This window comes from Poecilia reticulata, chromosome 22 (assembly GCF_904066995.2).
Source record: "Poecilia reticulata chromosome 22, P_reticulata-male-v2, whole genome shotgun sequence".
Lineage (NCBI taxonomy): Eukaryota > Metazoa > Chordata > Actinopteri > Cyprinodontiformes > Poeciliidae > Poecilia > Poecilia reticulata.
The window spans coordinates 7,161,738-7,176,252 of NC_088851.1; the positions used below are offsets into that span (position 1 = coordinate 7,161,738).

A 14,515-nucleotide genomic window follows, 5' to 3' on the forward strand; every position below is an offset into this window, starting at 1 on the left:
AATGCACACTTTGTGTACAGTTCTATGTATTTTTAATTAGACTCCATTCGCCGCTCAATGCTGGGACAACAGACAGCAGCGCCCTCTGGCGACGAGATGAGCGTATCACGCGGTGAATAAAAGCACCATCATCCTCTTGCAACAGGAACGTCGTTGTGCTGGAGATAAGGGCATCCTCCCAGCTCTATACGCTCATGACTACCGACTAGGGTCGCTCATTTACGCTTCGAGCCGGGGGATAACAGGACCGCATCATGGTTAAACACCGTCCCGAGAGAGACAGCTGGGGTGAGTGTACGTACAAAAACATTTCATATTTCACACAAAGGGTGGGAACGATGCAGCGCTCTGGCTGTCATATACTCGGTTTGTTTTCGTTTCGGGACATTGAGACCAAAGCTGTTCCGTGCATTCTAATGTCTCGGCATCTGCACCTTGTTGGTATGGAAGAAAACACCGGGCTGCAGTTGGCCTCTGCAGGCACAACGAGACACGTTCATTTAAAAAGATATATATATATATACATATTACCATTACATATATGAAATGCGATGATTGGTTGACAGAAAACGCTCTGTTGGGACAGCTTAGGCCTCTGCAGGCCCAAAAATCACAATTTTATTCGCAACGTTTACAGTTACTGTTCAATTTTTCTGAAGCTACGTGACGCCTTTGAGGTAAAAATGGATACAATCTTGCATCAGAAATCCCAAATCTGTATTCCCATCATTACCCTAAGCTGCCATCATCAGGGTTACAGTGGTTACCAGCATCCATCTCTGACATCACTTTAGAGCCCAACCAGCTTGTGAGGGGGTAGTGGGAGAGGCCTGTGTGAGAAACGAGGGGAAAAGATGAAAAGCTGCTGCTGTTTGCTGTCAGAGTTGAGCCGCTCTGACCCACTTAATTCAGCTTCTGACGTCTTCAGCAGTTTTAAGGGCAGTGGCAGGAGCAGCGTGATCAGGTCGTCAGCCGGGGCCTGGCAGGAGGCCCCTGCAGTGGGAAACCAAACAGGGAAGAAACGGAAGAACGGCTGATCAAATTACTCCCTGTACGTTCAAGTTGTTCTGTGTCACGTCTAATACCACGACCCAAAACGCTGCCCGTTACTTTGTGACATGGAGCTATAGCCAGACTTTAATTTCAAGTCACTTCCTGGAAGGCAAGATCACATTTTCCTGAATCGCAGGCGGGTGGTTGTGGTAGATAGCTACAGTGTCTTCCTTTGTAACTTTTCATCATGTAAGAGCCAAAAACATTAATGTATCTAATGTTAGTTTACACAATAGACCAAAGGAAAAAGTGGTGGATATTTCGTGATTTTTTCGTGTGTAAAATTCAGAAAAAATGTGTTCGCCTTGTACTGAGCTCCCTTTACTCTGTTACACATAACTAAAATCCAGTTAGCAGAAATCAACTAATTTGTAAACAGAGTACAGTGTTTAAAAAAACAATATCTCAACCTACAATGCAACAGTTTAGCTCATTAGTTTGGAATGACCTAGTCAAAGTCCAAATTGTAATCCAATTAATAATCTCAGATATGTTGTTTTTAAGAGATGCTTTCTATCCGAGCTGTTTGAGTTATTTAAGAAGTCTGGATAGTATGTAAATATGTTAGCTTCCTTGCTGCTTGGAAACACTCAGAGCTGCTGCTCGGAAACCTTTTAGCCCTCGTGATCTCATTGAGCTCCGGCAGATTGGACTGATTCAGTATAATGAATATCATCGCTTGCAAAACCGGGGGTTTGTCTTTCCTGCTTTCTCACTTAATGGACTGCTAGGTCTGGACCGACATCACAGCGGACAGAAACTGCTGGCTCTTCTAACAGTCTCACGGCAACGCTTTCTGGTCGCCTCATCGCAGAGACTCGTTGAGCTCACCCTCTCCTCTCCTCACGCTCCTCTGCTTTGTCCTTCAGGGTCCCTAAGTGACAAAAATGTTTACGAGTGGAGCTCCGAGGAGGAGGAGCCGGACGGACGAGCCCGGCCCATCCAGGTGCTGCTGGTCAAGGACGACCACACCTTCGAGCTGGATGAGGCGGCGCTGAGTCGGATCCTGCTGTCCGAGGAGGTCAGGGACCGCGAGGTGGTGGCCATCTCCGTGGCGGGGGCTTTCCGCAAGGGCAAGTCCTTCCTCATGGACTTCATGCTGCGTTACATGTACAACCATGTAAGTGCGACTCCTTGTTGAAGCAATAAAAATAAATTCTGGCCTACAAAGGTTTATAAAATATCCCAAAGTGTTCTCCGATTGGTCTCTAGCCGCTCTGCTACCTCTACGTCATAGTGTATTTCAGAATTATGTAAAATTGATGCTATAATGTTATTCCATTATCAAAAACATACCTGGAGTGTTGCTTCGACTCTTTCATGCATGTTTGAGAAATCCCTGAATCTCCCGTGGCAACCATTCAGCCGTGCAAAACGCCTGGGGGGACCTAGCTCCACCTTCGAGACAAAGCTCCTCCTCCTCTATCAGTCCTCACACTCAGCTCCTTCAGACTAGCCAACAGAAATTAGCATACACCTGGAGGAACTCTCCATCTGCTGAGCTCATTATAGGAGTTTCAGAAAGAACATGAGTTTTTAAAGAGACAGAGGCCCGATTTCAAGGTATTAAATTAAATAAAAAGTCTTTTAAGTCATATTTGATGTATGTAGCATTTTTCTGACATCTGAAATTAAAAGCATTACTTGATTATGCAATAGAAAAATACATAATACTGCTCCTTTAAACTTTTTCACATTTTCTCATAGCACAACCACAAACTTTAAAGTGTTGTATTTGGATTTTATATGATAGATCAACAAAAAGTGGTGGAAAAATTCAAAGAGGACTAAAACGGATTCCGGGTTTTCCTTGCTGAAAAGTGTGGCCTGCATTTGTAGGCCACACAAATGCAGGCCTACATGGTGGAAGCGTCGGGCTGTGAGGACACTTTTCTTTAAGCTCTTCTAAAACCTGTTAGATGGCAACATTTCCCAATTTTAACTTATAAAGAAAAACTCTGAATGTTTTGTTACATTTTTTATACATTGGTTTATCATATAAAATCCCAATAAAATAGACTGAAATCTATAATGTAGCAAAATGTAGAAAATTCAAGTATGTATTTGTTCTTTGCATATTGTTCTTTTTAGGGATGGGTTTAGTGTATATTCCATTCTTACAGCCTCACCAGTTGTGTGGGTACAATCTGTTCTTTTCCAGTGCTCATTCCCAGTCTAGTTTATCATTTTTGCTGCACACAAAGTTTGATTTGTTGCAATCTTTCCCAACTGAAACAGAATGTCACTTGTCAGCAGATCAAGCGTTATCTGACTAACAAATTGCCACATTCTGTCGCTCAGTCGTCTGAAAACTGGCTCGGAGATGCGAGCGAGCCTCTGACCGGCTTCTCCTGGAGGGGGGGCTCAGAGAGGGAAACCACCGGGATCCAAATCTGGAGCGAGGTCTTCCTGGTGGACAAACCTGACGGAAGGAAGGTCAGAATAAATTCCTCCACAAAACAACAAGAGACAAACAGGGACAGGCAAAGTAATATTTGCACAAAACCTTCAAATAAATGTATTTTGCAGTAGCATAATGGCACACAGGGGAAAAGAAAAGGCTTTTTAATGCGAGTGCATGAATTTAGTGGGGAACTGAGTCAGACACTGAAGACACCTCTAATTGGTAAATCGTGACTTTCCCTGGGGAATAAATATGACGTGACACATAGGCCTGTTTCTCGGCTGGACAGGGACCCATATTTTTCTCGCTAATGAGTAGGATGATAAGGGAGGTAAAGGAAAAAAAAAGTGCTACAGTACAGAACGGTTCACCAAGTCTCCATAACAACCATTGCTGACGGTTGTTTGGTATTGATGCGTTTCTGTCCTGCCTTCATATGCAGAGTTTACTAAACTCTGCTGGCCGTTTAAGTCAAACTTTGTGCTTTGGTCAAATGAGACGAAGGTTGAGCAACAACCTCTGAACGTGGGTCAAGTATGACACGAAGGATGACTGGGGAAAAGCACCACACACCTACGGTTAGGTGCATTGGGGGATCTGTGATGCTGTGGGCCTATAATTGTAATTGTAATTGAGTACATTTATATCTCTGATGAAAAAGAAAGAACAACTCTAAGTCAATTTAGGTCTGTTTTTCTGTATCGGTATCGGATTGGTGCATCTCTAGTCTCTACCAGCATAGACTAGAAAACACCAGTAAAATGAAAAAGAGGCATATTTAGGTCTTATTGTTATGATAAAAAAACAAAGTCAGCAGAACATATAGTTGAAAAAGTATGAGGTCACTTCTCTAAATGATTGAACTCGAGTGTTTTAACCACTTTGACACCCACAGGTGCATGGAAGACACTAACAAGACATTCAGACTGCTTCTGCAAAGATTTGAGAAAGAATAGGTCGCTCTCAAGAGCATTAGGAACTCAGATATGGAGGAAATTAGTGTTGGAAACCGCATGTAGACCAGTGTGTAGAAGTCACCAACTAAGTGCAGAGTGGATAACTATAAGCTTCATGTGGGTTTCAGATTAGTCCAGGAACATTGCTTCATTAATAGGTTGCCATGGCTATCCATCTCCAAGAGCAATTCAAAGATGCAAAGTGTCGGATGGAGTGGTGTAAAGAACTCCAACACCGGACTCTAGTGTAGTAGGGATTTGTGTTTTGGAGTGATGATTCCTACTTCCCTGTCAGGCTAGGTAATAGATTAGACAGCGTTTGGTAGTTGCCATGAAAACGGCCCATTAGGCTACGCCTGGAGACTGCTGGTATTTTTGGATGTTGTTTGGGGAAAAAGTTCCACGTTTAGATGGTACTGACGAGAGTCCTTGAATCAGCTGCAGTTGTCATGCCAGGCCACTAGATGGCACTGTGATTTTAGCATTTCATCAAACCCGCATGCTTTTTTGACCCTTATCTTCCACCGCACTAGCTCCCACCTCACTGAAAACAGTAACCAGTCTTCGCCGAACGAAGTGCTCATGTCACACATTCTTATCGGAAACTGTGGTAAACCGAACAGGCTTACCACACAGGACAGTACAATACGCACCGTTGTTTTTGTTATCTGCCTGCGTATGCGCAGAATGAACATCAGGCGTTCTGTGTATCTGCGATTCAACACATCCCGGGGGAAGTTTTACGGAAAAGTTTCACTCTGAGACCTTGTTTCAAAACGTGTCGGTGTAAGAGACTCCGGTTACAGGTGTAGTGTATAAGGAGACGTACTGGTCTCAATCCCTTAATTCCCGTCAAAGCTACCATGGGAAGACATTCTGGACAATTTGATGGTCTTCATGCTGAAGGAACAGTTTGGAAATAGTCCATTTAGTACCAACATGGCTGCCAAACAAAGCACAAAAGTGTATGGATAAGCGAGTTTGCTTTGGACAATCTTTATTGGTATGACCTCAACTTGATACAATCTCTTGAGGATCAGTCAGAACAGAAACTGAGAACCAGGCTGTAGTGTCCAACATCAACGTCTGACCTCACCAATGCTTTCCTAGAAAAATGGTCAGATATTCCCCTAAGCAGACCTCTAAACCTTCCCAGAAGACTTTGGATAGGATAGTTTTTTCCCCCCATGGAATACATTGAATTTTCTAAAATTTCCATTGAAATTTTAGAACTGCAAGAATTTATTTGAACGTTTTGTTTTATTTCCACATCTGTGACCGTAGAAAACATTCAGATACACAAACGGGTCAGTATCTTTTTGTGTCTGATGACGCAGGTCGCCGTGTTGCTGATGGACACGCAGGGCACGTTTGACAGCCAATCTACGCTGAGGGACTCGGCCACTGTGTTCGCCCTGAGCACCATGATCAGCTCCATGCAGGTACCACAGTTTAGTGCCGTCTGAGAGCACCGGGCGCTGAGGTCTGCAGGTCCAAAGGAAGCAGCTGAACAGCTGTACCCTGAATTTAAAAAGAAAAAGAAAACCTCATCCTGTTTTTCCTCTCTTGCTCTGACACAACAGCATTTTAAATGTTCCCAGCATATCAATACAGTAAGGAAACTGTCTCTTCTAGGTTTACAATATATCACAGAATGTACAAGAGGATGACCTCCAGCACTTGCAGGTAAAAAAAAAAAAACATTACAAAGAAAATTTTGGAATACACTATCATTCGAAAATTATAATTTCTATTGAAATTGAATATGAGCATGGTTTATCATCAAGCAAACTCAGACTTTATTGGTAACTTAAAGTGTGGAGCTGAAATTAAATATTTCAAATCATCACTGATGATGTGTTTATTATTTCAGCTTTTCACTGAGTATGGAAGACTAGCGATGGAGGAGACCTTCCTTAAACCTTTCCAGGTATTAAACTTGCTTCCAATTAAGTGCCGCTTTAAAACAAATTAACACTAAATTAAACACATTTTATTTTACATGTTAAAATAAAGTTGAAAGAGAAGAGTTGTTTTAAATTTGACCTTATTGTGCAGAGCTACATACAGGTTTATTTTCTTTTCCAGTCCCTGATTTTCCTGGTTCGGGACTGGAGTTTTCCATACGAGTTTCCTTACGGACAGGAGGGGGGCATGAAGTTCCTGGAGAAGAGACTGAAGGCCAGTTGTTTCTGATTCCACAGTCCTACTTACAAACTTACAAGTGGATGTCAATAAATTAGAATATCATCAAAAGGTTCACCTATTTCAGTAATTTATTCAAGAATTGAAACATGTATTTCTCTCAATTATGTTGATTATAACATACAGATATATATTAAAAAAAAACATTTTCTCTGTAAATTTTTATAAAAAAAAAAAAAACAATAAAAAATGTTTGAAGGTCCTAATATATAACAGTCATGTTATCGCCCATGAAGTCTCACCAAAAAAAATGCTGACTGTTTCTCAACAAAAAGTCACGGACACCAAGTCCTGTATTTGGACATATTACAGGAAAGATAAATGGAAGGAAAAAGTACAGTACAAAACCTTGCACCAGCAGCAAGGCTGTCAGCAGCCATGACAGGATGATTTTTTTCCCCCTGTTATAAATTATTTTATTATTGGTTTTTGGAAATATTTAGATTTTCTTAGAAACAACTTTGAAAATGATTAGAAATGAACTCTTGAGATTGTTCACTCTGCTTGGAATGAGGCTGCTTGGTTTAGATAACACGAGTGAAATGAATTCCTGAAATAAATCATCTTTTTGATGATATTCCGCTTCACTGAGATGAGCTTGTTGCTAATAAGGTTGGGCTAATTAAATCAGACGTAGAACCAGAACCGTGTGCTTCTGCTGCAGATCTCAGAGAACCAGCATGAGGAGCTTCAGAATGTGCGAAAACACATCCACTCCTGCTTCACCAACATCAACTGCTTCCTGATGCCTCACCCCGGCCTCAAGGTGGCCACCAACCCTCACTTTGACGGAAGAATTAAAGGTACATCGTCCATTTTTATTTTTATTTTTTTAGAGGGACATTGCAACCAGACAAATCAGCTGCTGGGTTTTTTTTCAGTTTTTGGCAGATCGGTCGATACTTGCAATCGTCACCTCACTGTTGATGACTTAGCATCTTTGTTGTTGTATTTATCGACATTTCAGACAAAATAAAAAATAAAAAAATTGGTCTCAGCAGTTCAGTTTTAAAAAAAAATCGATGATAAGGCAGGAAATTTCAATTGTTGCATCTCAACTTGGAAGATGTCTGCATGTCATGTTGTGTCACTGGGAGACGAGCTGTAAATACGGAAGAGGATTAGGGTCTAACAAAAAAATTTAGACTTTAATGCCAGAATTTTTTTTTTTTTCCTCTCAAAACTTTGATTTTAATCTCTAACTTTAGGTTATAAAATAAATTTACAAAATAAAAATGGTCTGTAACACTTTAAATGTCATAATAAATTGTTTGCGACACTTCTTGGAGGAGTCGTCAACGAGCCATTTGAGTGTTTTTGGTGGGACAGGTTCCCCACAGTTCCTCGTTTTCATTTTTCTTCTTTAATAACGCAGTGAATTATACTTTAACACAGTTAAAACATTCCTTCCTACACACAGAATCTCAGATAATAAGACTTAAAACAACTTTGCCTGTCATGATAACAAATTTTGCTGGATGATGAATTATCGGAGAAATTATTGCGCTAAACGCCAACGCTGTTTTTTGTCCCTTGTTTTAGACCATTTTCAAGTAACGTATCGATAATAGGATAATTACCAACTAATAAACTTGAATTTTGTGCAGAACACTTCTCACTGCAATTGTGCAACTTTTTTAAATACCCAAAGCAAAAAGTAAATGAATGAATGAAACTCTTACCAGATTATAACACAAACTGTTTGTTCGTCTCTAGAGATTGATGGTGAGTTCATCAACAACCTGAAGGTCCTGGTGCCCTGGATCCTCAGCCCCCACAACATCGACGTGAAGGAGATCAACGGCAGCAACATCACCTGCAGAGGCCTGCTGGAGTACTTCAAGGTCAGACCCAGTCAAGTGGATATGAGAGCATATCGCTTTGTATTTTATGTACAGAAAAGTTTCCTCACCTCCTGCCTTTATTCTTTGTGCTTCAGGCATACATTAAGATTTACCAGGGTGAAGAGTTGCCTCATCCAAAGTCGATGCTGCAGGTACTTTTCAATACACTTGTTTTGTCTAACTGTGGGGTCTGCAGCCTGTGTCACTGAGAGAGCTATTTTGACATCAGTCCAACTAAATAAAACTTTAGAGCCACAAATGTAGCGTCATCTTTAGAAAAAAGGCTGGTTGTAATTTTTTGACAAACGTGAGTGAAAGAACATGTTTAAAGAACCTTTTTTTTCTTTTATTTTTACATTTTAAAATAAAACAACATTTTTGCAGTTGTTTTGCTTTGGGCTGTTGATCAACGTTATGGAAATGCTGTAAAAAATTCTTTATTTGATTTTCTCTGAGCCACATATTTTAAACTCAAGGCCAGCGGGCCAAATTTGGTCCACCATATCTAGTTTTTGCGGCCCTCTATACATTAGAGGTCAGTGTAAATAGACCGTCAAGATAACACTTGTGTGCTTAAATATTATTTTAATGAGTCAAATAATTTTTTCATTTGTATAGTGTCAAATTACATCAGTATAAAAATATTTTTAATGTTGAATTTTAAATCCAAAGATAATATTTTAATAGGTAGTTTTATCTAAACATTCTGCCACAACCGACCCTTTAAGGACTTTAATTAACTTGATGTAGTAAAAGTCATCTGCTCTAAAGTATATTTATATACACTTAATGTCTGGACGCTATGAGCTTTTGAAATCAAAGTCAGAATTTTGAAGTTCTGATTCTGAAATGTACAAAATTTTCAGCATAGTTAAAATTTTTCAAAGTAAAGTTAAAAAAACATATTACCAGTTGTTTCATAGTCACTATGTTGTGGAAAATTGGGGCAATTATTACAATCGAAAAATTTATTTGTTATTACGTCTATATTTATGGAAAAAAAATCAGTGTTTTTGTTATTTTTCTTTTTTTTTTGCCAAAGTTATTCAGGAAGATCCAAAGAACTGCAGGTTGAAGATCCCTGGTCTAATTACACATGTTCTCTATATTTTCCGTGTTTAACCATTGTTTTTTTTCTCTGGATTCATCTCACCTCGTGTTTCACTGTATAATCTGTATTTTCATTCAGGCCACAGCAGAGGCCAACAACTTAGCAGCAGTCGCAGCGGCGAAGGATCTGTACAACAAAAAAATGGAGGAGGTCGGTGGAAACCAGCAGCCTGGATAAACGTGAGCGCCAAATTCCCAACTTCCATTCCCGTTAATCCCCATGCCTCTCTGCCCCCCACCCCAACAGGTTTGCGGGGGCGACCGGCCCTTCCTGGCCCCCAGTGAGCTGCAGAACCGACACGGGGCCATCAGGGAGGAGGCCCTGCAGCTCTTCCGCGGGGTCAAGAAGATGGGCGGCGAGGAGTTCAGCCGCCGCTACCTGCAGCAGCTGGAGGGCGAGATCGATGAGGTGTTCGTCCAGTACATCAAGCACAACGACTCCAAGAACATTTTCCATGCTGCTCGCACGCCGGCCACGCTCTTCGTGGTCATCTTCGTTATGTACGTGGCGGCGGGCATCACGGGCTTTGTGGGTGTGGACATCATCGCCAGCCTGTGCAACATGATCCTGGGCCTGGCGCTGATCACGCTCTGCACCTGGGCCTACATCCGCTACTCAGGGGAGTACAGGGAACTGGGCGCCGTCATCGACCAGGTGGCCGGGGCGCTGTGGGACCAGGTGGGTGAAACTCACTGAATCCAAACCTCTGAGCGGGGCTGGATCTACGAGGGCGTGGGAACCCGTGTTGGTGGCCCGTCCACTGAAGAAAGATTCCTTTCTAATTCAAATTACAGTAAATTAATAGGTAGTTCTATACGTATTTGGGTAAGAAATGATGATAGCAGCTAATGGTGGTAGGTTTATTATGTCCCTTGGCCAGTAGGTCCATGTTGTCCCCCAAAAAAAGTTAGTATAACTTTATAATTTCAACTACTTGAGTATTGCTTATTTTTCATATTGGACTCTTATATAAAGTGCAAAGTCAGCAAAACATGCACTTATTAAAAAATAAATAAATAAATAAATCTGTGCCCCACAGATCCCCTAAAAGATGGAGCCCTGGGCTACTGCCCCTTTCTAAAGTCTGGCCATCGTCTAAACTACATTTCTACTAAGCAATTCGCAATCAAAATGTATCGATTTCTCCTTATAGAGCCAATTTGTGATAGAAAACTTAAAAAAAAAACAAAAAAAAAAACAAAGATTCATATTTTAAGCTGCATTTTGACTGAGATATTTGTTGTGTTTTGCCAAGGAATGAAATGATAGGTTCTGTAGTTTATTCATTTGTGGTCAGAAAAAAGATTAAAAATCATCATCAAACACACAACTTATATCCACTAGGTGGCAGTAAATCCTACATTGGGTTCTGTCCATACATTTTCTGTGAAAATGGTTAAAAGGAAGGATTTAGATAAATAACACAAGGAAGGGAAGGAATAGAACGACACAAGGAAAGTGATCAACGAGGAAAGAAAACACAGGCGCAAAGAAAGTGAGAAAGGAACAGCAGAAAGGAAAGACAGGAAGGACATAAAAAGGGAAAAAAGGAAAGAAAGGAAAGGAGGAATATTTAGACAATTATAAAGGGAATAAAGTCTGGAAATACTGATATTTTTCCATACACTAATTTTCCTTTTTTCCATTTTACGACCAGATGAAGTTCCTCTTTGTTGTTGTTGCTTAATCTGTGTTTTAGTTGTGCATCTGATCCACTTACTACACGTGTGCTTATCTCTCTTAATGCTTCTGCAGGGGAGCACGAACGAGGTGAGTTTTTCCGAATAGCCAGGAGAGCTAAAGCATCTGCTTACCAAATGATGACTTGCGTTTGTGTCTGCTTTTATTTTTCTAAATTAGTGTAGGTAATCAAGTCCTTTCTTGTTGCTCCGTAAACATGTCTTGCCTTGTGCAGTTATGCGCTCCCCATGCCACAGCTGATGCTGGCTTTCACACTGTCTGCTGGTAGCGACAGTGTGAAAGCCAGAAGGCGGCATCTCTGCTCTTCGGCTTGGTGGATGCAGGTTTTCTCACTCCTACGAAAAAATTGGGGAAATAAAAATGAAAATGACAAGTAGTTATAGCATGTTTTACCTATAAAAATTAAACTTTTACTCAGATGCCACTTAATAAAATCAATGGGCATAATTTCTTCATTCTGACAATGAAAAATGGTGGTTGCAGCATTATGCTGTGGGCATTCCCTGGAAGGAAACATGCTAAAGGCTGCAAAAAAAAAAAAAATTCATCTGAGGTGGAGGTTTGTCTTCCTGCAGATAAATGACCGAAAACATCCAGCCGAGGGTTAATATCAAAGCTTATTCATGTGTTAGAATGGTCTAGTCAAAGGCCAGCCCTAAATCTAATTAGGTATCTAATTGATCTGAGTGATTTTGCAAAAATGTCAGTTTCTTGATGCGGTTGTGATGACCAATCATGCAAAAAATAATAAAAAGAAAACCTATCAGATTGTAAAATCAAAATGTTAAAAGGTTAACGGGGAGAATACTTGAATACTCTTGAAACCTGCTATGCTGGACATTGCTGAGACCATTTTCAACTGGTGCATTGATAAAGGCATAATAATAAAAGTAAACCCTACAAAAAAGCTCAATAAATTATAATTTCCAAATAACATTTAACACTAAAACTGGAGGACATTTTAAATATCTGAAATAATTACAGAAAACAACTGAAAGAGTAACTACGATTGAATATGAAGGCTCAACAAAACAAAATTTCACTTCAAAACAGGCAAACTGCCAGCTAAGACTTTTGTAAAATTAAAAAAGTGCAAACTTTTTTATTTTACACTTTCAAATGTTCGCCACTTTTCAAAATGGCGACTCTTCAGTAATACTAAAAGCAAGCATCTGTATAAAGATTAAGCGGACTACACACAGAAAGCATGCGAATGGAAATTATTGCTCTCATTTTTAATTTATTATATATGTCAGGCTTACTTGGTATGTATGAAGCATGTAATTAGACGTTTATCTTTGTATTTTAGGGAAATATCTGTCCGTCTGTCTAGCTACAAGAGAAGCATTGCTGCTTGTTGTATCGCTAGCTTAAATGCGGAAGTAAATAATTTGCGTTCATGTCACCAGCTCTCCTGTTAAGCAAAGAAAATCCCGTGGTGTCGCTCATTTCTGAATAAAACAACTAACTGTTCATTTACCGTCCCCAGGCTCTGCACAAGCTGTACAATGTAGCGGCCAATCACCGGCACCTGTACCACCACGCTTTCCCCGGAGCGCACGCGGACGCCGCCGCCGCCGAGGAGCGGGACAAGAAGAAGGACTGATGACGACGCAGCAGGGACTCTTTATTTTGTTTGGGATGGACATCCTCCTCACCCGTCGGGCACTTCTTTACTCTGGCGTCGGCTGCTGCTGCGGCCAACAAATGCAGTCACTACTTTAATCCTTATATTGAACTTTACAACGTTCATGCATCAGAAATGTCAGAGCGCCGCCGCGGTGGTGTGGGCGTCAGTCGTCGCGTGGGCGCCAGTCTTTCACCATCGTCTTTCACCTTTTTGTCTCTGGGCACTCAGCTGGAGACCTCCGAGTCTGCTGTTTATTTCATATCACACAAGTTTTCTCAGTCGTTTAATTCTTCTTCTCCCCCCCAAAAAAGTGTTGCCGACTTTGTTGAAATAACCACTCGTGACAAACGTTCCGTTCTTTAGGGTTTCGTGCTATTTATATCTAAGATCTGCAAAAGGCCAAATTATGTACAGTGTGTTGAATAATGAAGCAACATTATCTGCATGTTGATGTTTCTCATCTTTAAGCTCAGAATTCAGGTATACTTTTTAAAAGAATATATATGTTTTAACGGTTGTGACAAAGTGGTATTGTGCCATAAAATGTAAATGTTTTGTCTTATTTTTATTTTTTACATCTGTGTCAGCCTGGGTAAATCCAGACACAAAGGTACGGTCTTAGTTGGAGGCAATGCAGTGCCTTGCAGATTTTGGTCATGTTGGAACCACAAACCTTCAATGTATTTTATTGGGACTTTCTATCATTTTCTACTATTCAGCTGCATTTTCCCGTCTTTTCTTGGCAGCGCCATCAACTAGGATGAAGAGCATTTGTGAAGATCAAGTTTTTAATTTGCCACACTGATTCTCAAATATATTGGGCAATGACTTTGACTAGTCCTCATATTCACTATTGTGTTGAATAGTCGGCCTGCTAAAAGGTGAAATTCAGTTTCCAGTCTTATAGCTTCTGTTATGAAATTTGTTTGGGGGATTAATAACATTTTTTTTATTTTATTGAGTTGAATCAACTCTAAGCAGCCTCCTATAACCTGCTGGAGAAAAGCATCCCCACAGCATGATGTTGCCACTACCGTGCACTTGAACTTTTGCGTAATTTAACCCTCCCAGCACAATATTTCCTGTTGAGTGAAATATTTTAACTTTTAGTGCACTACTTGCCATATTTATTTATTTTTTTAGTTGGTTATGTATCATTTGCATGAGATGCAACCTTTTCCTCAATTACAATTGGAATTGTGACACTTTTTGGTATTTTATCATAAAAAACATTGAAGAGCGTGGTTATAAACGTGACAAAAAGTGGAAAGGTTTCAAGGTGAAAGCTTTTCCAAGGCACTGTATGTTTTGAAAAAGCTCCAGAAGTTGAGGTGTTTCAATGCAGCATCAGTTTCAAGTTCCCAGAACACGACTGGCATCATCATCATCACCTCATCTTTTTATTCTGCTTGCAGCTTCGCATCTGTGCAGCATCTCTCCTTTATCCCAGTGCATGTGTGTTTAGCTTTTGAAGTCGAGAGGTTGTGTACATGTGTGTGTGTGTTTAGCTTCTATCATGACAAAGAGGAGGCCGACGGACCCATTGTTCTGTCTCTCGCTGAATGTTCCAGCAAATCCCAGGAATGTAGCCGTTCTGCGCCCGCAGAGGAA

The 14,515-nt window shown here is 40.6% G+C and overlaps 1 protein-coding gene across 2 annotated transcripts; it reads left to right on the plus strand.

Moving 5' to 3' along the window:
• Positions 1 to 95: 95 nt before the first annotated feature.
• On the plus strand, positions 96 to 13,459 carry atl1 (atlastin GTPase 1). 2 transcript variants are annotated; one of them, XM_008399000.3, is made up of 14 exons: positions 96 to 294; positions 1,923 to 2,173; positions 3,355 to 3,489; positions 5,751 to 5,855; positions 6,049 to 6,099; positions 6,287 to 6,343; positions 6,502 to 6,594; positions 7,283 to 7,421; positions 8,335 to 8,462; positions 8,558 to 8,614; positions 9,652 to 9,723; positions 9,820 to 10,251; positions 11,329 to 11,343; positions 12,764 to 13,459. In XM_008399000.3, exons 1-14 carry the CDS (start codon positions 255 to 257, stop codon positions 12,878 to 12,880), a joined length of 1,692 nt encoding a protein of 563 aa, XP_008397222.1. In that variant the 5' UTR covers positions 96 to 254; the 3' UTR covers positions 12,881 to 13,459. The 2 variants fall into 2 exon arrangements, with proteins under 2 accessions (XP_008397222.1, XP_008397223.1); XM_008399001.3 differs by having other exon boundaries at positions 96 to 288.
• Positions 13,460 to 14,515: the final 1,056 nt, after the last annotated feature.

Excerpts from the sequence above, each read along its gene's own strand:
- atl1 (XM_008399000.3), top strand. The coding sequence starts at position 255 with ATGGTTAAACACCGTCCCGAGAGAGACAGCTGGGGTGAGT. Across the intron at positions 3,490-5,750 it reads ACAAACCTGACGGAAGGAAG|GTCGCCGTGTTGCTGATGGA; the intron begins GTCAGAATAAAT and ends CTGATGACGCAG. Across the intron at positions 8,463-8,557 it reads GCCTGCTGGAGTACTTCAAG|GCATACATTAAGATTTACCA; the intron begins GTCAGACCCAGT and ends TTTGTGCTTCAG.